At 39.4% G+C, this 24,360-nt stretch overlaps 1 protein-coding gene across 2 annotated transcripts in view; it reads left to right on the top strand.

The window, feature by feature from the left end:
* The window catches only part of otud7a (OTU deubiquitinase 7A), a 63,322-nt gene extending 42,139 nt beyond the window's left edge, over positions 1-21,183 (top strand). For both annotated transcript variants that reach the window (XM_060886416.1, XM_060886415.1), the window contains 10 exons: positions 1,163-1,345; positions 1,635-1,853; positions 3,153-3,254; positions 3,392-3,519; positions 4,157-4,269; positions 7,846-7,973; positions 8,092-8,241; positions 16,182-16,296; positions 16,943-17,027; positions 17,137-21,183. In XM_060886416.1, coding sequence (XP_060742399.1) covers positions 1,163-1,345; positions 1,635-1,853; positions 3,153-3,254; positions 3,392-3,519; positions 4,157-4,269; positions 7,846-7,973; positions 8,092-8,241; positions 16,182-16,296; positions 16,943-17,027; positions 17,137-18,651 — 2,738 coding nt within the window. In that variant the 3' untranslated portion in view covers positions 18,652-21,183. The remainder of the gene's footprint in view (positions 1-1,162; positions 1,346-1,634; positions 1,854-3,152; positions 3,255-3,391; positions 3,520-4,156; positions 4,270-7,845; positions 7,974-8,091; positions 8,242-16,181; positions 16,297-16,942; positions 17,028-17,136) is intronic.
* Positions 21,184-24,360: the final 3,177 nt, after the last annotated feature.

The following is a 24,360-nucleotide window of genomic DNA, read 5'->3' as shown; positions in this document are numbered from 1 at the left end:
AGAATATAAGGGTTTTTCATTCAGCTATTTAAGACTTTTTTAGGTCACCCATTTTTGCTGTCACTGCTAATGATAAATTGGTTCCATTCTCAAGTCTGTAATTCACTGATGGTACGATGGTCACACAAACAGTAGGTGTTTTTTGCAGGATTTCTGAATGTACTTGCTATATGGTTGATGCAAAATGTTTGTATACTAACAGGAATAATAAAGTAAAAAGCACTTTCAAATTATAGCAACGGAGCATTTAGCGATAAAACAGGTAACAAATCATGTTCCATTAAAGTCACAAAGGTCTGTCCAATTTTTATTTAAAAATATATTACTTGTAAGTAATTAAAAGTGAAAAGAGATAAATTGTAAGAAAACAAAATTAATTCTCAGTGTGATATAAATATTGCCTAATAATTCTCTCCAGTATCTTTTTTAAAGTATCCTCTGAACAGCAGTTAGTTTCTAAATGTTATTTATTTATTAATTTTACTTATCTTAGTAACACTTAGTACTTGTTTTTAATGACACTAGGTGCTGGAGGGATTTTGGATTTTGGAATCGATCCAAACAGGGTTAAGGTCATAGCAAGGTCAGGTGTCAGAAATGTATTTTTTTTTCTTTAATAGCTTTTAAAGTATGTTGGTAATATATCTAAGGGTATTTCAGGCATGCAAATTTGAACAGGATGATCTAAATTGGTCTAGACAGCAGAAGTGTTTCCATTGACGCTGTTGATGTCACGTAGACAGATACAATAGGTGTGCATTTCCTTCCTGTTTTCTTCTTCTTAAAAAAACCTTTTGTTTTGAACTATAAATACAATTAACTCAGTTGCTTTGTTACTCACAGACTTAACTGTTTTCTCTGTAGACAGTGGATGTGTTATGAGAGTAGATATTGATATATATATATATATATATATATATATATATATATATATATATATATATTTTTTTTTTTTTTTTAATTATGTACAAATTGGTATAGATGTTTATTTGATTTCAACTGGCTTTTGGTGCTCATGTATTTAATTTGATTTTAGCTAAACACATTTTATTTTAAATGAAAGTACTCACAGTCCTTGTTCTTTGTAATGTTTCAGTCATTCTAACTTGTGTACACTAAGATTTATTCTCTCTAAGTACATGCGTTTATGTTATTTTTAAAGGTAAAAACTGGGACTTGAGCGCTGCTCTGAGTGACTATGAGCAGCTGCGGCAGGTCCACACTGCCAACCTGCCACAGGTATTTAATGAGGGCCGTTACTACAAGCAGCCAGAGCACAGTGGAACCCCCCAGCACCTCAACAAGCTGGAGCAATGCCTGCAGAGGCAAGAGGAGAACACTCAGGGTACGCTGAACACCTGCACTACTGCATCACAACTCAGTGATCATGAGGATTATAATGACAGTTAGCAAGAGCTGCCCATATGTACATACATAAACAAGGTTAATTGATTGAGTGAACTAAAATGGGCAAATCATGTCTTCATTTCTACACAAATCCCTAATTTATGACAGTTAAGAAGGTTGCATCTGCATTTATTTTCAAAAATGCCGGCAGCACCTACAGTAACCAAAACACAATGTTGTAGTGCTGCAAATGATGGTCTTCTCATCCCTCTCGTCTGCTGCAACAGAGAAGCGTCTCTCCCGTGGCATCTCACACGCCAGCTCAGCCATCATGTCTCTGGCGCGAATGCACGTTACGGGAGAGTGCACCAGGGAGCAGTTGCCTCTCGAGATGCCCATCTACACCTTCCAACTACCTGACCTGAGTGTGTACAGCGAGGATTTCCGCAACTTCATTGAGCGTGACCTCATTGAGCAATCCACCATGGTGGCACTGGAGCAGGCAGGTGAGGGTGTGTTCATCACCAGCAGCATGGTTTTTAGGCTCTGCTGACTGACTGCTAGCACAGATTGTAAGCTTTAGCTTTTCTCCCTGAGAGATAAGCCCACTCTGTATTCAGTTGCCACTGGTATTGTGTCAGTGTCCATCCTCCAACGTGTCTCTGACATCATTTATTACAATATCCACAATGTCCCTTTTTATATTGTCTTTCTTTACTGAGGTTACTTGAGCCATGTGTGCATGTACGTGAGCCTGAACAGAGAACACTGTCATTATTTTAAGGCATTGTTTTGGATCAGTAGCAAAGTGGAGTTAAACTACCACATCAGAGCAAAGCATTCTGTAGCCAGAACTGACATGGAGCCATATCCAATTATGTTTGTGATTAAGATATTATCTGCCATCTGCCTTTGTCTTGGAGAGATTAAAATCCCTCTCAGTCACGTCTCCCTGAGGGGAGCAGAGCTTAGCGTACGAAACACCGAACTCTACTTCAGCTCACGTTTCAGTAATTGTATCTGAAAAGAAAATGTGGCATTTTCTGGCAACAGTTGCATAAAAATGAAGAAAATAATGGGAGATTTGAGATGAAGCAGTTAGTCAACCATTCCCACAATGGACTATATTAAATTACCAGCTCCACTCTATTTTCAATTTTTGTGTACAACTTGCAACATGTTTTTAATCTCCGACACTGATGTATGGTGTGAGTGTGAGGATATTCACTGCCGTATGTACAGGATGTTTGTGCTGTTGCAGAGCATGTAGTATGGTGTTTAGATTACCATGAAGCAGCAGACCTGAAGGATTTTAGATGGGAAGCAAAGGGGCAGAACAATCTGAAGATGGCGCTGTTCTCATCCCTGATTTGTACAGTTTGTCTTTTCAGAGATGGTCTTCTCAGAAGTGAGGAGATGCGTGTTACTAATGGACTCCTTAGAATTATATGGTTCAACTTGACTTTATAATTTTACACCACAATATTATTTTAACTATAAAAATATATAAAGTTGACTTTCTTGATAGACCTTAATGTACGTAATGACTCCTGTATTTTTCTGTCCTGCATTATTGCTGGATTTCCTAATACAAAATACATCACTATGAACTAAACACTTGAAAGGGTTATTAAGGGATATTTGTGGGTTTATTACATTCTTAGTTTCTAAAAAGAAAAAGGAACACATTGTCATTAAGAGTTCTAAATTTTCTAAAAGTCTAGATAAGGGCAATGGATAAAAAGGTCGACAAAGGTTGAGAATTTATTTAAAGTTTAATGAGGCTAATTACTGTTTTTCTGTAGGCCGTCTGAATTGGTGGTCCACTATTTGTACGAGCTGTAAGAAGCTCCTGCCGTTAGCAACTACAGGGGATGGCAACTGCCTACTGCATGCAGCTTCTTTAGGTAAGCTTTATAATCCTAATCAATATATTTAAGATCTCTTTATGTAGTGGTACAGTGCTGCACAACACCCATGCACATAACTTAAACATATGTAATACAATAAACCATTGTGTATGTGTCTTTTGTTGGTTGGTCAGGGATGTGGGGCTTCCATGACAGAGATCTGGTGCTGAGGAAGAGTCTGTATGCTATGATGAAGAGCGGGGCAGAAAGAGAGGCTCTGAAGAGGAGATGGAGATGGCAGCAGACGCAGCAAAACAAAGAGGTCTGACTCTCCATAGAGCACTTTTTGTACTGTAGTGAAAAAAGTTGCTCTTGTGACACCTACTCCTTACTGCTAATTACAGTAGCTCATTTACCTATAATTTATCTATAAATAATAACAATAAAGATTAGATTGATTTCTGAGTACTGGCCAGAAGCAGGCTTTGTGATATGCTTCAGACCTTTTTGGGCAAAAATATCCTACAGGCTCACAATATAAAAAGGTGCTGACTAAATAAAAGTATAAAAGCAAAAATCTTTTTGAATTTTTTTTTTAATTTATGTCTAGCTTTTCTAGCATTCTTTATGCCTTGGTTCTTATAATCAGACTTTACTTAAGTAGAAACCCACAGCATCTAAGGCATGTATGCATTATTTTTTTTTCAATCTGAACCTTCAGTGTCCCTGAATGCCTTCTGTCACCACATGTCACATCACCCTGGTAAACAGTGTGAGTGAATACAGTAGTTTGATAGGCGTGGGTGTGCAGTGTGGTTTAGCTGATTTATAATGTAGAGGGGGTGGCGATGGCTCAGTGTGTATGAAAGTTAAAGAGGGAACGTAGTATTGTGGCTGTGTTTCCATTTGTTACCTCATTCACCGTTACCCTCTAACTAGCTCTCTTGCTCTTTCTGTAGTCAGGGTTGGTGTATACAGAGGAAGAGTGGGAGAGAGAGTGGAACGAACTACTGAAGTTGGCCTCCAGTGAGCCTCGCACACACATCAGCAAAAATGGCAACACCAGTGGAGGGTAAAGTTCACCGGCCCACACACATCCACCCACAAATATGCATATATACATACATATGACTTTATTGATATATATACTTTCGCTATTCATATATTCTTCTAACCTTCCACCTTTACGCTCTAAGCATGATCTTTTTTTTCCCACAGACTAGGTATAATTTATATTTACCCAGACTTATATTTACCCAGACACACAGCTTCCACCATGCAGCCTCCTACATTCACATAAACTCTTTTTAAATAAGCTCTTACATTTTTATTACAAGCTGTTGGAGTAAAGTTCAGGACACAGTTTCAAAGACTAAGATTTAAAGACCTGCTCATAGTAAAATGATACAGATTAATTTTGCTATTGTAATATGTGATCTGCCCTGCGATGGGTTGGCACTCCGTCCAGGGTGTATCCTGCCTTGATGCCCAATGACGCCTGAGATAGGCACAGGCTCCCCGTGACCCGAGGTAGTTCGGATAAGCGGTAGAAGATGAATGAATGAATGAATAATATGTGATCTATGCAATGGTATGTAGTCCTAAATCAACATAAAAAGGCAGTGTCTTGCCACAGGACAGCGTAACACCTCGCTTTTTCATTATTTACACCTAGATTTCACATATTTTCACGAGTTATAATCCAAGGTTTCTGTAGTCTGTAAGGTTTCTGTATAATGTTTAACTCATTAAATGCCAAGGACACAAACACTACATTTACTGAGGATGAACTTGATACATGTCTTTATTATACGTTTTAATACAGTGTTGTCATTTGCATTTATTGTTGTTTTGGAATGAGTTGAGTAATGTGTAATGCCTCTGGTACATTTTGGATGAACGGTTGTTAAAGATATCCTGTGTATGTGGTAAAAGGGTGATGTTACCTATTTGTACTTATCTAGGATAAGCTTTCTACTAAATCCGTAATCTTGGCTTTTGGGTTAGGAGGAGCCACAACACTAATCTGTGATAGCAGGGAGAGGCAACATCTGTGTGCGCATTTGAGCTATTAAATTTCACAAAAGATTAACAAACCTCTATTAGAATTCAATCTTCCATAAGACCTCTATAGAGTTATAAACCACTACATGTTCATTACAACAGTGTGTGTGAGATGTACAACACTGAAATTCAGCATGCAGCTGATATTCTGTTTGTTTGCTGTATATTAAGAAACAGTGGCAGCGATTGTGAAAAGTTTGGTTTGAGATTGTTTAGAAACATTGCCACCTGGTGGCATTGATTAGCAAGTAAAATGAAATTATTAAAGTAATATTTTATAACATCATGTTTTATTGAGACTTTTGTGTAGAGCAGGTGAGAGTGTTGTGCTTATGCCAGGTCGTGAAACTGAGTAGTTTTAAAATTTTATAATATATTTTTTTAATTTTATTTTTACCTGTTTGTTACGGTCTGACATAGACCAGGTTGTTACACACTTTTCCACTCATTTCAGACCTTTATTTAACCTAATGATTTTTGTTTTGCTAGACACAATAGTTCTGGCCCCAGAGTTATGTTGAGCAGAGTTAACATAAGGTCACAGGGAAAACAGTGCGTGCGTGCGAGCACACTGTGGTTGCACTTTGTTTGTGTTGTGAAATCTACACAGTCTGATGGCAGACAGTGATATGTGCAGCTCCCTTCTGTGCTTTCTGTTTGAGCCTGCTTCTAAAGTATAAAGTATTCCAGACGCATTTCTATGCAATCAATATAAAACTTTTATTGGATGAGCACTTAGAATTAGTCCTGAATCAGCGTCTTCTTCCTAGAGACTCATTTTACCATTTTTCCATTGTCATTATTAAGCACTTTTAATATATATTATATATTATAATTATTAATAATTATTATAGCAGCAGACTGGGAAACTAATATATGATTTATGTTGTTTACATTTATGGCATTTTGCAGACATGTTACATTTTATACAGTGGAGCAGTTGAGGGCTTTGCTAAAGGTAGCTTAGTATTTTATTGTCTTAATCAAAATACCCAAAGTGTGACATACACAAAAAAATACACAAAACCTTGGTAGTATAATTTCTTGTTTCCATTATAGTACTAATCAAACATATGAAACATATGGAATAGGATTGAAGCAGGATTCAAGCAGGATTCAAATGCTGCCTCTGCAAATACGGAAGACAGCTAGAGAGCGAGTGAGTGAGAGTGAGTGAGAGTGAGTGAGAGTGAGTGTGAGTGAGTGTGAGTGAGTGTGTGTGAGCGAGCGAGCAAGTGTGAGTGAGTGAGAGTGAGTGTGAGTGAGTGAGTGAGTGAGTGAGTGAGTGTGAGTGAGCGAGCGAGCGAGTGTGAGTGAGTGAGTGAGTGTGAGTGAGTGTGAGTGAGCGAGCGAGCGAGTGTGAGTGAGTGAGTGAGTGATGGAGCGAGCAAGAGAGTGAGTGAGCGAGCGAGTGTGAGTGAGTGAGTGAGTGAGTGATGGAGCGAGTGAGAGAGTGAGTGAGCGAGTGAGTGTGAGTGAGTGAGTGAGTGAGTGAAGGAGCGAGAGAGTGAGTGCAATTAAAGGACTGATGAATTGTGCTGTGTGATGATTATTAATCATGATAGCAAAAATTGTGGCCTAGAGAGCAGTGTGCATGTAAATTGGATGATAGGAGGATTTGCTTATTAAAAGACTCTAAGACATTAGAGCTTGGCAGTGCTGCAGAGTGTCTGTGTGTTTTATGTGTGTATGTAAGTATGTGCGTGGAAATGAGGGACGACTTAATTTTGCTAAATTCCCATAAGAGGCAAACGGAATTTAGCAAAATTAAGTCGTATGTCTATTCTCTCTCTCTCTCTCTCTCTCTCTCTCTCTCTCTCTCTCTCTCTCTCTCTCCCCTCTGTCTCTCTGTTATTTGCTCTCCCACCCTCCCATCTTCCTCCTCCCTCATCACCTCTCTGTATATACACCAAGCCAGCTTTTTTTAGCTAAGCTTAGAGAGTTTTATTCTTAAATGTTACAGCTTGTATTAGATGCCAGACATGCATGGACAACCTCTTGTAAAGATGTCCAGTCAGCACAAGATAAAAAAGAGTGTGTGAAATAGTGCTGAAAAAGTGGAAGGCTGCTTTGACCTCTAGATTGATCAAGAACTACCAACGTGAGGCTCCTTTGGGGTTTGCTCATGCATTACGATTTTCTTGATGTTTCTTCCTTTTACTTAAACTAAAGTTTGTGATAAGATCAAGTCAACTCTAGAATTATTATTATTAAAGCTACCATCTGTATCTAGCCATGTCATCCTTTCCTAGGGTATAAATGTGAGCTTGTAAAATTTCTTTGTAATCCATTAACATTGAAATAAATTACATAACAAAAAAAATTACAAAACTAACATAACCTGGACCCATAAGCATGCTGTCCCTCCACACAGTGAGGAGGGTGATGAAGGAAGGAACGTAAGGGCTCACAGATTACTCATTGTATGTCATTCATTTTATCTATTAATTTTTGTTTATTTCTGTAAAGGGTAGCAATAGTTCTAGGTGTGACTATATACAAAAGAAAACTAAATGAATTAAAATTAAATAATATACTGTGAAACAAAGAGTAAGAGTATTTTGTGTGATTTTGTGTTGTGCAGTGTGGATAACTCAGAAGACCCTGTCTATGAGAGTCTGGAAGAGTTCCATGTGTTTGTGTTGGCTCATGTGCTGAGGAGGCCCATCGTGGTGGTGGCTGACACCATGCTTCGAGACTCTGGGGGAGAAGGTGACACACACACACACACACATACACACACACACACACACATTTGCTCTATAATTTCACCCTTCACTCAGCTGAGATGTATGCTTACATCAGTTTTATCCCTCATCTTTCTTCACAGCTTTTGCACCCATTCCATTTGGAGGCCTCTATCTGCCCCTGGAGGTGCCCCCTAACCGATGTCACTGCTCGCCGCTGGTGCTGGCGTATGACCAGGCTCACTTCTCTGCCCTGGTCTCTATGGAACAGAGAGACCAGCAGCGAGAGCAAGGTAAGCAGCTGAGGGACAAGTGTGCATTTCTTTTATCAGATAACTAGCCAGGTTACAGCTGCAGGGACAATTCTTTCACTATTACATTTTCTTTCTTTTTTTAATGTTTTTGAAAGAAGACGAGACACAATTAAGAGTAAGATCAAAGGTTGAGTGGAGAACGCCAAGCAGAGAGTGAATGCAGAGAAAGTCAGTGTTTATGGAAAGGGAAAATTTTAAAAAAGGAACCTGTGGAATTAAACATTAGCATAGAACACACAGTAATAGAAATGTTTGTTTGTTCTCCAATATATCTCTGGAAATCCATATAAATGACAGGTATCTTGCTCTGTGACATTTTAGTATACTTTATTAATTGTTTTAAAGATTTTACTTGCTTTAGATTCAGTCTTAAATGAATTATTGAATTATGTAATTATGCCTTTTGTTGTCAGCTTTAGTTTAGTTTAGTTTATTAATTTATAAAGCACATTTAAAGATAACAATCAAATAAAAACACACAGGAACAGTGCAAGAGTAAAAAAAATCCAAAACGAACCAAAAGAAAACATAAAATTCTACACCTTCAAACAGAGTTAAAACATACAGAATAAAAGTGGGTTTTTAAAGCAGATTTAAACAATGAGACAGTGGTAGCAGATCTTAAATGAAGAGGGAGATTGTTCCACAGCTTTGGAGCTGCCGTAGCAAAAGCCCGATCGCCCTTAGTTTTAAAATGTGCACGAGGAACCGAGAGAAGGAATTGATTAGAAGATAGAAGAGATCTAGGGGTAAGGTACGGAGTGAGGAGGTCACAAATATTCTGGGAGCACAACCATGTAAAGCTTTAAAAACATAAAGTAAAATCTTAAAGACAATACGGAACTTAACCGGGAGCCAGTGCAATGAGGCAAGTACTGGGGTAATGTGCTCACGTTTTCTAGTGTCAGTCTCGCTGCCACATTTTGTACCAGTTGTAAATGGTCGAGAAATGATTTAGGCAAGCCAGAATAAAGAGAGTTGCAGTAATCCAATCTCGAAGTTATAAAAGCACGAATTATAGTTTGAAGGTCCTTCATAGAAAGCATCTTCTTGATTTTAGCAATTGATCTTAACTGAAAAAAGCTGCTTTTCACAATAGTGCTAATCTGTTTATCAAAGGGCAACATAGGATCAAAAACAACACCAATGTTTCTAATATGATCACGTACATTAGCAGACAAAGAGCCAAGCTGCTTTATAAGACCAGAAGACACAGTTGTTGGACCAAAAACTATTATTTCGGTTTTGTCATTATTTAACTGTAAATAATTCAGATCCAGCCAGCACTTAATGTCCTGAAGACAAGCAAACAGGGTGGACATAGAGCAGTTATTGTTTTTAACAGGAAAATAGAATTGAGCTTTAGTGAATAAATGAAATAATTATTTAGTAATTATCAATAAAAACAAACCTACAGTATTCACTAAATGCCATAAATTCATTAAAAGTATTTTTAGCAAACAGTTTTACTCATCAATACAAGCAGACATCTTATTTAAAAATCAATCTTTATTACCTTTTCTTTTCTGTCAAAAGTCTAATCTCTTCAGAAATATGATGATTTGTTATTTACTGTCAAGGTGTTTCCTTTTATATTCCACTTTCACAATATAGGAACTTATCAAGACCCTTAGCTTAATATAAGGGACAGAAAGCACTGCTCTTTCAGAAATGCATACTTTCTAACTTCATGATTTTCAAGAAAAACCAATCACAGCATTGTACAGAATCAATTTTGGACATTGGAAGTAAAATGATCATTAGATTACAGAGAGCACTCAGACTGAGATGTAGCAGCCTTATAGACGTGCATGATGGATAAAGTGCACTATAACTAAATGAGGAAGTTAGGGATAATAATTTAGCAAGCCCTAGACAGCAACATTAAATGTCTAAGAGTGCTCCAGTCTGTTGGGGTGGGGGTATATTTGGGGCAGGGAGATAGGTTCCAGCATAGTGCCTACTACATTGCTTCTATTCAAATTAGCAAGCATGATTCACGGGCAGAAAAATAAGATTAAGGCCAGTGTCATCCCTAACGAATAATGCAGATCTGAGATCTAATTACCTGCAATCAATTATTCAGGAGACATTCCTTCAGACCTCAGTCAACATTGGGTTGGCCTTCAGCTAGGGAGAAGTGGAGAGAAAGAGGAGGGTGTATGTGTGTGTGTGTGTGTCTGAAATGGAGCAGGATGGATTTTTTTGACTAGATGCAGCTTTCTAAAGAGGTCAGTGTTCTTGTTAAAAGACACAGTTGACTGGCTGTTTAAATCACAACAAATCTTTTCCTGCTGAAAGCGATTTTGCGTGTAAACGGACCTCTAAAATAATTACGGTATTACGGCAGCATTACAGTCATGTGGTTTTAATGCTCTGGTACTCAACTAATAAGCCATAATCACCTAGTTTATGTGTAATATTTAGTTAGAATATCCACAGGGTTAAGGATAAACACACAGTACTTTATTGTAACCCCCTTTTCTCTTTCACAGACAAAAAAGAGAAATAAAGAAGCATAGTTACAGAAAATTGCTATGTCCCTCCAAAGTCATTTGTTATCTGAGTGATAAATAAATTTACTTCATTATTCCATCTGATACTGTGCAGATATAACAGATCTTTTGCAAGGACACACAACACAGCTTCTAATAGTCCTAAAAGATTCTTTTCAGTGCGCTTCAGAATTATTGGAGCCTTTTATGTAAATATGCAAAAATAAATGTGTGACATTTTGAGCATAAACATGGGGATATTGTATCGTGTGTTATGTTAACAGCATTTTTAAGCAGTACAATTGATGTGTCTTTTTCTACAAACAGTATCAGTTCCCCACAGTTAATCTTTGGTTGAAGATATTATGGAGAGCATAACAGCGCTGAGTCTCTTCCCGTAATGTCTAATGAGGTCGGAGATGATTGTAAAGAATCTTGAACCTTGTTTCAGGGAGAATTTTTCATTTGCACTTGTGGGCTGCTTTCTTAAGGGGTTCACAACCGGAGACTTCAGTATTCAGTCATTTAAACCCATTTCTTAAAGTTGAACCAAAATGAAAATGTGGGTTGTTTGAAACTTTTTGATCATTTTTGTTAATGCTTACGTTATATATTTTTCTTTTTTTACCTTTCTTTTGAAAGGTGCAAATGACTATGGAGTCGACTATTTATTGTTAACAGCCATGTTGTTAAATAGTTAGATAGATTTATAAAGATGGGCCGGAGCAAGGGATTTCTAAACATGGAATAAAAATATTTAAAACAGAAGACATGCTTGAGAACAAGTGAGTCTGATTTGACAATAATATGTTTTTTTTTCTCTTACTTTTTGTCCCTGGATAACTCTGACACCATGCAGAACATTTTAACCTCCTTGTGTACTGTAGACTGTCAGCTCCACAGATATTTTTAACCATTTCTGGGTTGGTTTGGAGGTTTGTTTGGCCCATCATCATGTTGAATGCTCTGTCTATGCCCTGATCTGAGCATCCTGGCAGAGGCAACTAGAAATATCCAGACACATAGCAGAAAACATGATGCCATCGAAGAGCCCTTGAACCAACAAACAAAAAACAGCCTTAGAGCATAACAGATCCAGCATTATATTTTACAGTGGGCTGTCAAGTGCTTTTTCTTGTGTGAAGTCCTCTGTTGTGGCAAAACATGCTGATGGTGTGCATGACGAAAAGTTATAATAATGTTTGATGATGTTCAGGAGCTGAGGGGGCACGGTTCGCTTCCCGCCTCCGCCTTGTGTGTGTGGAGTTTGCATGTTCTCCCCGTGCCTCGGGGGTTTCCTCCGGGTACTCCGGTTTCCTCCCCCGGTCCAAAGACGTGCATGGTAGGTTGATTGGCATCTCTGGAAAATTGTCCGTAGTGTATGATTGCGTGAGTGAATGAGAGTGTGTGTGTGCCCTGCGATGGGTTGGCACTCCGTCCAGGGTGTATCCTGTCTTGATGCCCAATGACGCCTGAGATATGCGAGGTAGTTCGGATAAGCGGTAGAAATGCGAGGTAGTTTGGATAAGCGGTAGAAAATGAGTGAGTGAGTGAGATGTTCAGGAGCTGCATTTTTACACTTGGGTTATGTGTCAATTACTGGCAAAATTTCCAAATTTCAAAAGTAAAACTTTTGGTTATGGCCGCAATTGTACTTGTACTTGTACTTACTTACTAACTGCTTCGGTATTTATAACCCAGGGGAACAGGACACTTTACCTGCAGTTATTTAAAATATTCTTTAGGGATGCCAATTTCAGTAAAATGTAATTAATTGTATGTAAAATAGTGAGATTGATGTTTTAGCACAATTATAAGCAGATTCTTCTATGGTTTGAGTTGAAATTTGTAAATATTATGTGAAATGAATTATGTCAATCATTCTGGTGCGCGCTGTAGGTAGTAGGTACAGCTACCTCTTGCTCAGATAAATGCTTGGTGGTCTGTACTTTTCCCTGTATACAGTGTCGTTGCTTGGTAAATATCCAGCAGATGGCAGCGTCTCATTCTTTCTTCGTTGAATGAAGCCACTCTTATGTGCCATCGGTGACCTAGTGCGGATTTGAAGCTTGAAATTAGAGTAATTCTGTGCAGTTGCACTCCTCGTGAATGAAGGAGCCTCCTGCCCTCTGAACTGATGACATGTCACAGCACCTTGTTATTATTACACCTCTATATGTATCTGTTGTGAGACATGTGAGAAATTGATCTGTCCAGAGTGGAAGAAATCAATGGAGTAGTGTGAGCTTGACAGGGCAGACTCAGGCAGAAAGTGAAACAGTTGGTGGGTGTTAGTTTTGTTGTTTAATGCAGAAGAGGCCTCTATTCTCTGAGTTGAATGAGGTCATCTGTAGCTGTAACAGTGCAGACAGAGCCATGAGGCCCCACACACCCAGAATCCACACGCACTTAAGCACACACATGGAACCCGAGCTTCTTCCACTGACTCCTCTGACTCATTTTTCCCATATTTATTCTTGCTTTTTTACGTGCTGTCTCTCATTCAGAGCTTGTATTCCATTGCTAATTAGAGCACATCAACTATAGCCTGTTCTTTTTTTCTCTCCTCTTGTGTGGAAGCACATTGTGTCTTTCATTTTGGCCTGGCCTGATGATCTTTTCTTCACTCCCTCCATCCTGTTTCTTCCGCTCAGCCATGCCAGGCAGCATCTGTCCCTCCACTGTGTGTTCAGGTGCCAGCAGCTTCCCCAAGAAAACTGAGAGTCCGTTCATCTTGGAGCGTGTGTGATAGCCCCCACCCCAACCCTCATGTCTTCCCCTGCACATTCACACGCATTCCATTTACACGGCTGTGGCTGCACCAGCTCAGTGGAATGTTAATCTTGCTCTTCTTGTTTTTGCACCTACACTCATTTTGGGTCTTCATTTTCCTGATGGGTGTTTATACTTTCAGGTGTATCCGGCTGTAATACACACACCCTTCCTCCATATTTCTAGAGCTGAATGGTGTCCCTGTGTAAACCTGCCCCAGTCCTGCTTTAATCTGCCAGTGTCGTGTGCGGTAGCCAGTGCAGTAGACTCTGAGCGAGTGGAGTCCACCCACACCAAACCTCAGTGCTATTTCGAGACCCATTTTTAAAAGACCTGCAGGCTTTCCTTGGCATGGAAGATTGGCCCTTAAACTGATCCTCCTATAAAGGGGAGCATTTTGGCGCACACTTTTATGACACTTCCTGTTTAACACATCCAGGTTGCTTTAACTGAGCAACAAGGCTAATGCTTGACAGCAGGTATTTTGTATACAGTGTGTGTGTGTGAATGGTGAAAAAGAGCATCTTGTGTGACACTGTGGATTTACATGGTGTAATGCCTGTGTGCAAGATAAAAACATATTCACAGATATGAATTCCACTGTGTAATTGCAATTTTATCATTCTATCAGTCAAACACGGTACAGACCAAAGATGAAATGAAACTGTGCACATTTGCAGTGATTAATATAATCCACTAGAGGGAGTGTATTTAAAAATAATGGCTTTGAGCTTTGGGTTGTTTCCAGTGGGATTATATTACACATATTTCTCATGACAAATCTGCACTCCAAATCTTCATAAACACTCCCTTAATTTTCCACATGCAGCACCACACTGCGCAACGAGACACAAGCATCATACGTCATTCTGTACCAGGGAACCACAGGAATACTGTATAATATGGGGTGCCAAAGACCGTAAGCATGTCATCTGTCAGCAACTTCTGTTTGTATAATCCATCCACCTCTCATCGCTTTCACTGTATCAGAAGCTCACTGATCCTGGTCAGTCATCACAGAATTAAAGCTGCTTTAATTTCTCATTCCTTTTTTCCATTTTATGTCACTTTGTCTTTGCAGTCTCACGGGTGGGTATATTACAGAAAAGTCATTTTAGTTTAACAGCAGCTCAGTAACATAAGGGTTCATATGCAGTCAGGCGAGGTCAGTCGAGGATAGCTCACTACAGCTACCAGCAGGTCCAGTGAATACAGTATGTAACACTGGGGTCCCCTGCTGCAGAACTGGCAGGACTGGTGTTTGCTTCTGGAGCAGGATCAAATGGAAACAGTGCAGGCTGAGACTACGTGGGGGGGCCATGACCCCATGTCCGCTGTCTTACCCTGTTCTAGTGGAACGTGTGTTGAAAGTGGGTGTGTGCTTTGAAGCACATATTTGTGTGAGAGCTTGTGAGCATATTTGCAGACATTCCTGTTTGCTTGTGTGCATTATTTGTGTATGCGTGTGTGTCGTTTTATACAGCGTGTGCTATCCCTTCTGTAGTCTACTTTGGCTTGCTCTAATATCCTGGATGGCTGCCACTTGGAATGGTACTACAGAGCCACGGACACAAAATGTTTATTTTGACCCTGCAGTACAACCCAAACACGTCAGAGATTGTGCGTATCAAATGTAACTGTATCTGTCAGCCAGGCTAAAGTGTGAAAATAGATTTTGTTTCATTAATGCTGTGTTAGCACAGTTACTGTAAACAGACTGAATTATTGCTTATTTATGGTCCATACTGTTAATAATAAAACTCTTATCATTGCTGTAACCTTTATATACTGATCTGTAGTTTGCATGATACCTTGAAATCTTAACAATTATTTGCATGTCATACTGAGTCAGTACTTGCTATTGCTCTAGTGAGATTATGAGTTCAATAAGAGTGAATTCGATTTTTTTTTTTTTTTTTTTGCAGCTGTATTTGACTTTTCTTTTAGTTCAACCCTCACCCTTGACACACCAAAGTCTTATCTATTTGTCTCTTTCTGTCTCGCATGTGTGCACATTATGTCTTTCACGTATCTTTCACCAAATGAAAAATTACACCCATAGTGTTGATTAGATGACTCAGAGTGAGGCGGTGTGTTCACTCATTACTGGTACACTATGAAACCAGCCAAGCACTCATTTGGCAAATGTCAGAGCTACTGTGAGATAAGACTGTATGTTCTACCAAAAAGTGTGTGTGTGTGTGTGTGTGCATGCGTGTGTGTCAAAACAGGGACTGGAATCTCCTGTGCTTGAATATTCTGTATTTCTCACCAGTCTCAGTTCTCTGTCTCTCTGGATTGCTATTAAATCAACTCTGTGCTTCATTTTCTAATTCTGATCTTTTTCACCCCATAAACCCAATTTCACAGATTTTCTCTTCTCATTTGAATGTGTCTACTGGGCTTGATGGGAAATGCTCCAGGGATACAAATAAAGAAAATGAGTGAGTTAGGTGGCAGGAGAGCCAGAGTTTTTAAATCGACTGAAATGGAAATACAGTGCTAGAGTGCTTCTATGTAGTGTGGAGGTGACACACAATACAAAAAGTGTGCGTTCAATACAATACATCCAGTCCCAAAGTTGCATGCTTCGTCTGTTTCATTACTAGGTACTCTTGACTAACCGCAGTTCCTCTCTTCTCTCTGTCACAGCCGTCATCCCACTGACAGACTCCGAGCACAAGCTTTTAGCCCTGCACTTTGCAGTGGACCCAGGCAGAGACTGGGAGTGGGGGAGGGACGACAACGACAACACCAAACTGGCCAAGTAAGATCTTTCAATCCCTTCTTTCTATCAGACCTGTGCCTTGCCATGGGCTTAAGGGCTCTGCAGGCTGGCTCACTTTGTCACCCAGTGCTTAAAGAGGGGCTATCCCCCATGTAAGGGATTTTGCTAGGCAAAATCTGGAATTCCAGTAGAGAAACAGGGGTACATAGCTAAAATCCCTATGATTCTGGAAAAAGCAGCATTTGAGAGATTGCTACATATTTATATAAGCCAGTGCTGAATTTTTTCACTACATTAATGTTGCACAAATATTTAAAGTAAATGTTTGTTCTGAAATGAAAGCAGTATAATAACTATGTACTTCATTGTTTCCTATATTTTTCCCATACTAAGAGCTTCATAAGCTTAATTATTCGGCATATCTTTTGGTTGTATGGGTTAGAATTGCATTACTTTGAACTGGGATAATTTTGAACGAATTGTTCTTTTAGCATTAAAGAGACTAATGAATTAACACTAACTTCTGTATAATCTAAATAAATGGCTTAACTCAAGCAATTCTTTAGGTTTTTCTGTATGTATTGCCTTGAAGCTCCCCTGTCCTTTCAGAAGCGAAAGCATTCTTCAGTATAATGTGTGAAAGTGTAATACATTTTCACTACTCTTTCTCTTTTTTCTGTTTTAGTCTTATCCTCTCATTGGAAGCTAAGCTAAACCTCCTGCACAGTTATATGAATGTAACGTGGATTCGAATACCATCAGAGACACGAGTGCGTAAGAAATTAATCTTTAAAGATCACTGACCTGATCTATTTCCAGGGTTGATACATTGAGTTACATAAATTGTGTTTTGATTCACTTCTCTGTCTGATATTGTAGGCTCCCCTTGCACAACCTGAGTCACCCACCGCATCAGCAGGAGAAGATGTGCAGTCTCTGGCCGAATCCATAGACTCGGACCGTGAGTCAGTCTGCAGCAACTCCAACCTCAACAATGGCAAGACTAACAAAGAGAAAGACAAGGACAAGCAGCACAAAGAGAAAGAGAAAGCTCGTGCTGACTCAGTAGCCAACAAGCTGGGCAGCTTTAGCAAGACTCTAGGCATCAAGTTGAAGAAGAACATGGGTGGCCTGGGAGGTCTGGTACACGGCAAAATCAGCAGGTCCACCATAACAAATGGACGTGCTGTGGAGAGCAGTGAACAGAAGCCCAAGAAGAAGGACTCCAAAATACGCAAAGGGAGCAAAGAGGAGTCTGGCCAATCTACTAGTACATCATCCTCTGAGAAAGCAACCAGCCCATCTCCTACTGACAGAGTATCAGGTACCTCGTCTGGAGAAAGGCAGGCCAGTTCTGCCAAAATCCCAGATGAGCGGACTCTGGACAACTGGAAGTACAGCACAGATGTCAAGCTGAGCCTGAACATCCTTCGTGCAGCCATGCAGGGTGAACGCAAGTTCATTTTTGCTGGTCTGTTGCTAACCAGCCATCGGCATCAGTTCCATGAAGAGATGATAAGCTACTACCTGAGCAGTGCTCAGGAGCGCTTCAGCACCGAGCAGGAACAAAAGAGGAAAGGTGAGGCTGAGAAAAAGCCCCAGACCAATGGCACCCTCAAAAAGCCTGAACAGGAGAGCACATTCCAGAGAGAGCGCTCGGACAGCCCTCCCCCTGAGAGTTGCTCACCTGTTCTGCAGCCCAGCCATATCCACACACTAAAGGGGCAGGGGAGGAATAGCCCTACCCTCGCTGCTTCCCCAGTTACCATCCCTAATGCCAACCCGCCTTCACTCCCTTGCTCATCCATGTCACCCGTCCCCTTCTCCTCTCCCAGTCAAGGTGCTAAGCGACAGGAACCTATCCCGGTATCCGCCCACTATAGCCATACGCCACCCATTCAGCGGCACAGTGTCATCCACCTGAGAGATAGCAACACGCAGTCCTCCAGCTACCAGGACGAGCCCTATAAAATTCCAGTGGGGACACTGAAGACCTGTGCCACGTATCCACAACAGAACCGCTCACTGTCCTCTCAGAGCTATAGTCCAGCACGCATGTCTGGGATTCGTGCCATCCATGGCGGAGATTCTATGCCATATAGCATGGCCGGTGAGCACAAATCGCACACCTACACCAATGGCTTTAATGCAAGCCATATCCGGGACAGTCTGGAGTTTGCAGACGAGGAACTTGCGCCCCACTCCTGGTTCAGCCATGATAAAGCCAAGATCCGCAGTGGAACCTGCCCCATGTACTGCTTTCAGCAGAAGCGCTGCAAGAGGGAGAATTGCTCCTTTTACGGCAGACCAGAGACAGAGAACTACTGCTCCTACTGCTACAGAGAGGAGATGAAACGCAGGGAAAGGGAGGGCAAAGGACACCGACCAGGATAGCCCCGCTCATACACACACATGCAGTGTAACACTGATGTGTGTGTGCGATTATAAAGACAGCAGCAACGTCATCACCCTCTGCACTATGCGAGTAATAGACAAATACTGGCATACAGTTTTCTAATCTATTTAAGAATGATCTCCTTGTAATCTTGTTACTTTTCTTTCAATAGCAAAATGACACTGCAGTTTACAGCTTTGGCCAGAGATTGTGCTGTCATTTTATTTGTCAGTTTGTCTTTTGTCCAAATTTACATTCTTTTACTTGTTCTAGAGTAAAAGCTCATGTCTGTGCATTTTGCTCAGTCTGTAATATAAAATTTCTAGCACTAGCTAAAAGAGATGTAAAAGCATATGTCAGTGTCCTCTGAGCTCTCCAAAAGCTACTGGGTAACTCATTTGAATGCAATACTTCAATCAATTTCTCAATAGCAAGTAACATCTTTCTGCTTTGGAAATAATTCAAATGGGAGGGGAGGAACCACTGATAAACAGAAGGACGTTTTTTAAAAAGCAATAAGTTTGGTAATGAGCGCAGTCCCTCCCTTTTTATCTATGCATTCTTAATGTCAGCCATAGTGTATTGTCTTTGTGTAGAAATGAGTGTGATTTTATCTGCCTGGATGTAAGACGATTGTACTGAAATTTCATTTGTGGCAAATCAAAGTGTGCTGCATGGTCTGTAACATGCTTCTGATTGTGCAGCACATGACTGGACCTTGTGTACATTGGTTTGCATTCCATTGAAACTCTCCTTGATACCACCTGATGCAGCACAGCGCCATTTATTCCTATCTTTATTTTGCAATATATCACATTCTTGATAGCAAATGGCTTCTGTAAAATAAACTACAGTACTACTCATGGCAAATTTGTACAATGCAAGAGAAAAGAAATAATGGAATACAAACCTTTATACACCTTTATAGTGTAGTGGACTAAACATGAAATCAAATGGAACTCTGTGATGTTTGTCAATGTTGGTTACACCTTGGTGTGTTGTAGGTAATGGCTGTTTCTCATCGTTTGTTCTGCATCCCACAAGCACACACACACCAGTCTATCAACAGACCCACCTGCGTTTGTCCTAAAACTCTGTGCCAAAAACCTTCTCCTATATTTGAAATTCTCAGGTACTGTGTTAAATGTTTTTATTAGTATAATCCCCAAATCGAATCACTAAATTCAAAACTGAAAAATCACTTTCAGCACATTAGAATAAAGTTTGATTTAAAATGCAATCAATAAGTAGGATTGGCTCGTGACCATAGAAATTGTTTGGGGCAGGACAACATTAATTACTACATCTTAACAATTTCAAACTAAATTTGCCTAAAAAAGTAACCCATATATAGTCAAGAGCTGACAAGACAAGAACAAGCCTAAACAAACTCAGTCTGGAGTTTTCTGTTTACTATTAATTGTTCTCAAATACAGATTAAAAATCTAGCTAGTTATATATTATATAGGTAACCTGAAACTGATAAAAAAAAACTGTAGAATAATTTCCTCTCAATTTATTGATCAGAGAAAGGACTATAAGATAGCAGTGTTCATTTTAATAACTTATGTTCAAATGTTTATTTATTTATTTATTTAATTCAGTTTGAAACAGTTTGTGTAGTCTCTGTCTCCATTTTCACAGTGTGAGAAAAACACAGATCTGTCCTGTCTGCTGATTTTTCAGTCATAAACAATGCATTCATAGAGCAAGCATGGGGCAGAGTGATTGCTGCCCCGGTGGGTCTCAGTTTGCACCAGCTCACCGCTGTGTGCAATAATAACTCTATGGAGCAAAATGGAGCACTAAACACACTGCTTCAAAATCCCAAATCAAAATTTAGAAAGGCAAGTAAATCAATGGAATATTAGCTTTTATCTGTCAAAACAGCATATTTTTTCCTTTAAATCTTTGGGCACTCTGAACAGTTCATTAATAATGCAAGATTAACATCAGTTGCAACAGATAGATTTGGCTGGGCTCTGCCCCACTTGCCCCTATGGATGAGCTGCTACTCTTAAGACATAAAAGGTGTTATGTATGTTATATGTTATGGCAAATAGCCACACCATAGCAGACATCTCATAATTCTAAAACTAGCTTTGCATACTAGGAAGGCCTTGATTCCTCTGCCATTTAAAACACCAGAAGGCCTGATAGTATTGTTATTGCTAACCCCTGTGTGAGCATGGGCAAAGCAAAGTCCTCAGCTAGTGCTTCTCTCCTTTCAGGAGAGGGACAAATGTGAGCATTACTCACTGCTTTCTGGTCTGGTGTGTGTTCTAATACTGAATAACCCTGCACAGTCTAACGCTTGGTGTGTCTGTTTTCTTGCTCCTTCCTTCTATGCGTCCTCCTCTTCTTCCTTTCTGTGTGACCGATTCATGGACTTGCACCGTCTTATAATTGTAAAATATGATTTTTTATTCATTTGACAGTTTTACACTAAATTATTAATTTGCACATTAGGTACTGATGTAAATAGTAGGAAGAAACAAGAAAAGAACAAAACAAGATTAGTTTGTTGTTAACACTGTTGTCTGTGCCTTCTTTTTATTGTATGCAAGTATGGCAGAATGTGTGGGTGGGTGTTGATGTGTATGTTTTCCTATGTGAATGTGCGTGTCATTATCCTCTGTGTCCTGTAATTTGAGCTATGACGAGCTGTGGTTTCAGTCAATATAAGAGCCCAGATTAGACTGCTCACATAATTGATCACATGGTGCTAAAATAGACCATAGCAGTATACACCCTATGCATTTTGACCTGCATAATCCTGCAGTCTTTCAGTTCAAGTCTGACAGCTACAAATGATTCTCAGCAGCTGTCTTACAGGTCACCTGTCTAACAACTGCCCTGTGGATCAGCAGCTGACAATAAACTCTTTTCTCCATGTTACTTTGTGCGCATAAACCCACATTTCATACATGCATATAGAAGACGTGGATGGTTTGGAATTTAAGACCCGAAGCTGCATTGTACATTACAGTATAGTATCTTTGTTCTGAAATGCACCCTTGCTGTTTGCATGAGGACCTTCCTTTGGAAACTTGGGCTTTATTGCTTGTTACATATGCTAATATGCTAACTCAGAATTTAGTAGAAGAACCAGAATAACAGGATCTTATTTCACTCATGTTTCCAAACGCAAACATTTGTTTATGAGCAAAGATAATTTTGATGTCTTTACATAAAATAGTGTTTCATAATGTTAAAAAATACAATGCCCACATCTGACTGTACAGACATAGAAACATCAATCATTGTTTGTGGTTTCAAGCCATCATTATCATAATCGGCTTAAGACTGAACAACCTCTTCACCTCTTACTCATTAAGGGTTTTGTAAGGGTTTTAAGTGGCCGGTCTTCACCCATACAGTACTTCCACCCGTATAGACACAACCTGGGTTTCTACAGCAGTGAAGACACCTATGATGCAATGCATTGATGCACTGAGAGATGGCGGCTACCTCGAGTGTGTGCTTGAAAGAGTGCTCATGACTTAAGCACTAAAGACGTGATAGTATGTAACCTCTACTTGAAATTATGTTCTAAACTGATACATATACAGATACAAATAGGCAATACACTATTTTATCTGTTTGAGAATAGAGGTGTGCGATCTGGTTGTATGAAAACTTGTAGGTATGATTTAGCAGTGACATTAAGCTTGTGGGGAAAAAGAAAGCACATTCACTAACATGTATTATGTTTTTATAGTTAAGCATTTACGGTGCTCATTTATTCATCCTTAGTAACTGCCTGATAAGGGTTTTGGTAAACAGGGTACTGGTTTTATTTTGGGAAAGCCAAAAAAATTGGGAGAAAATATAATTTCATATTATAGCCAGGAACAAACAAAAAACTAAAGAACCAACCAAAAAGAAGATACAAACAGATACAGACATTGCATTATACATTTAATGTATACCTACAAAGACTAGATATTTTTTTTTATTAGTGCTAATGCATTAGCTAATTAGAATAGTGACTTATTTTAATCTCCCTTTGTATAATTATCAGACATTTTTATTCGGGCTCCAACGGCAAATTAACACCGCTGAAGATTCTATGAAGTTCAGGATTTATCAGTGTTTATTGGAATTTAACGGCATCCTACAGGTATTAGGGAAATTATGATCATTATTTTTGTGCTTCATACGGCATTTCGGTTCTAGGTAACGTTTAAAGTTGTGGGAATGGAAATATTATTTTCATGGCACCTTATATACATGCCTACCTCTTGTGTGCCTTATGAGTTGACATGGAGTTCCCAATACAGTCACCCTTAATAGTGCAGTTTGAAATGTTTAAATTAAACAATAATACAAACATTAAAACCTGGAATAATCATATAATTTAAGAGACAGGAACAAAATAGTGATTTGCAATATAAAATTAAAATTTTTATTTCTGGATTCAGTCCAAAATTTTCTGACTCTGAGTTTACATCAAGTAAAAAGTTTAACAGATGGAGTGGGGTCAGTGTTTTCAATGCAATTACAATTTGCCTTGTATATAGCATGAAGTTTAAACTGACAAAAATCTACTTTAATTTCATGTGGCACTTTCTTTCTCACATCTGTCTGCTATATGCTTTGGCTCATGACAATATCAGTATAAATTTTGTTTGACATTAGGTCAGGACTAAGTTCATACAAATGTGAATTGAATGTGAATGAAAGAAATCAGGGAAGGATAAGGTCATCATTTGCATGCCATAAGACCCTTTGTGTGTTTGTGAGAGAGTGTGCGTGTCTCCATGGGTAAAGTGGCCAGTGTTATAAGAGTGAGTATGTCTCTAGAGCATTGTTAGAGAAAGAAACAGAGAGTGGGAGACAGTCTGGGGGAGGCATGCTACCAATGTGTGCGTAGTGTGAACGTTATTGCCGGATCTCGTGACTGGGCTGTGGCTTTAATGAGCTGTGCTGGTTTGTGCACTGCACAGATTGAGCTCCATTGTACACAGCTCATACCACACTGAGTTGGGTCAGGGGATAGAGTCAGGTCACGCTTTCCACTACAAAAAACAAAAGTCTCTGTTCATTGAGGGACTAGTGTGTTTCTGGCACACTGTTTTCACATAACATTTTAACATAAAGCCTTCATTTAACGTTTGTTTATGTGTGTTGTATGGGTGGGTATAAAAGCTGACTCAAAGTTGAAAAGAAGTTAACTTTTGGAATCAGCATTGGCTAAACTGTGAGAGATCAAATGAGATCTGCTACAAAAACAGACTGTGTGTGTGAACCTGCTGACACTGAAGAGGCCACGTGGAAGAATAGAGAAGAGACACAGTGGAAACAGCTAAACACTTTTTGCTGGCGTGTGTGTGGTTTATGTGTTTTTGTGTGAGGGAGAGAGGAAGGATGGAAGGAGGGAGGTTTCATGCATACCCTCCCTTTGTATTTTTTCAAATTTATGGTAGACAGAGACACTAGCAGTAGACACAACACATAACACACACACTTGATAGGAATGACAATGAAGCACAGTGCGAGATCTCTGTTGCCACTTGTACAGGAATAATTTCCCTATGAGTGCTTATCAAAAACACTAATTATCATCTTTGCTTTCATGTCAGTTGCAGGCACATCTGTCTCTGCTCTCACGTAACAAGGCAAAAAAGGAGGAATTTAAATACCTCTGATAAATATTGATGCTTATCTGGCGCCCAGCTCTTCTTTAAAGCTTACAGAATGAAACA

The sequence above is a fragment of the Tachysurus vachellii genome, chromosome 14 (genome assembly GCF_030014155.1).
Source record: "Tachysurus vachellii isolate PV-2020 chromosome 14, HZAU_Pvac_v1, whole genome shotgun sequence".
Taxonomy (NCBI): Eukaryota; Metazoa; Chordata; class Actinopteri; order Siluriformes; family Bagridae; genus Tachysurus; species Tachysurus vachellii.
Note: the sequence above shows the minus strand (reverse complement) of the source record. Positions and strands in the feature narration are given on the sequence as shown.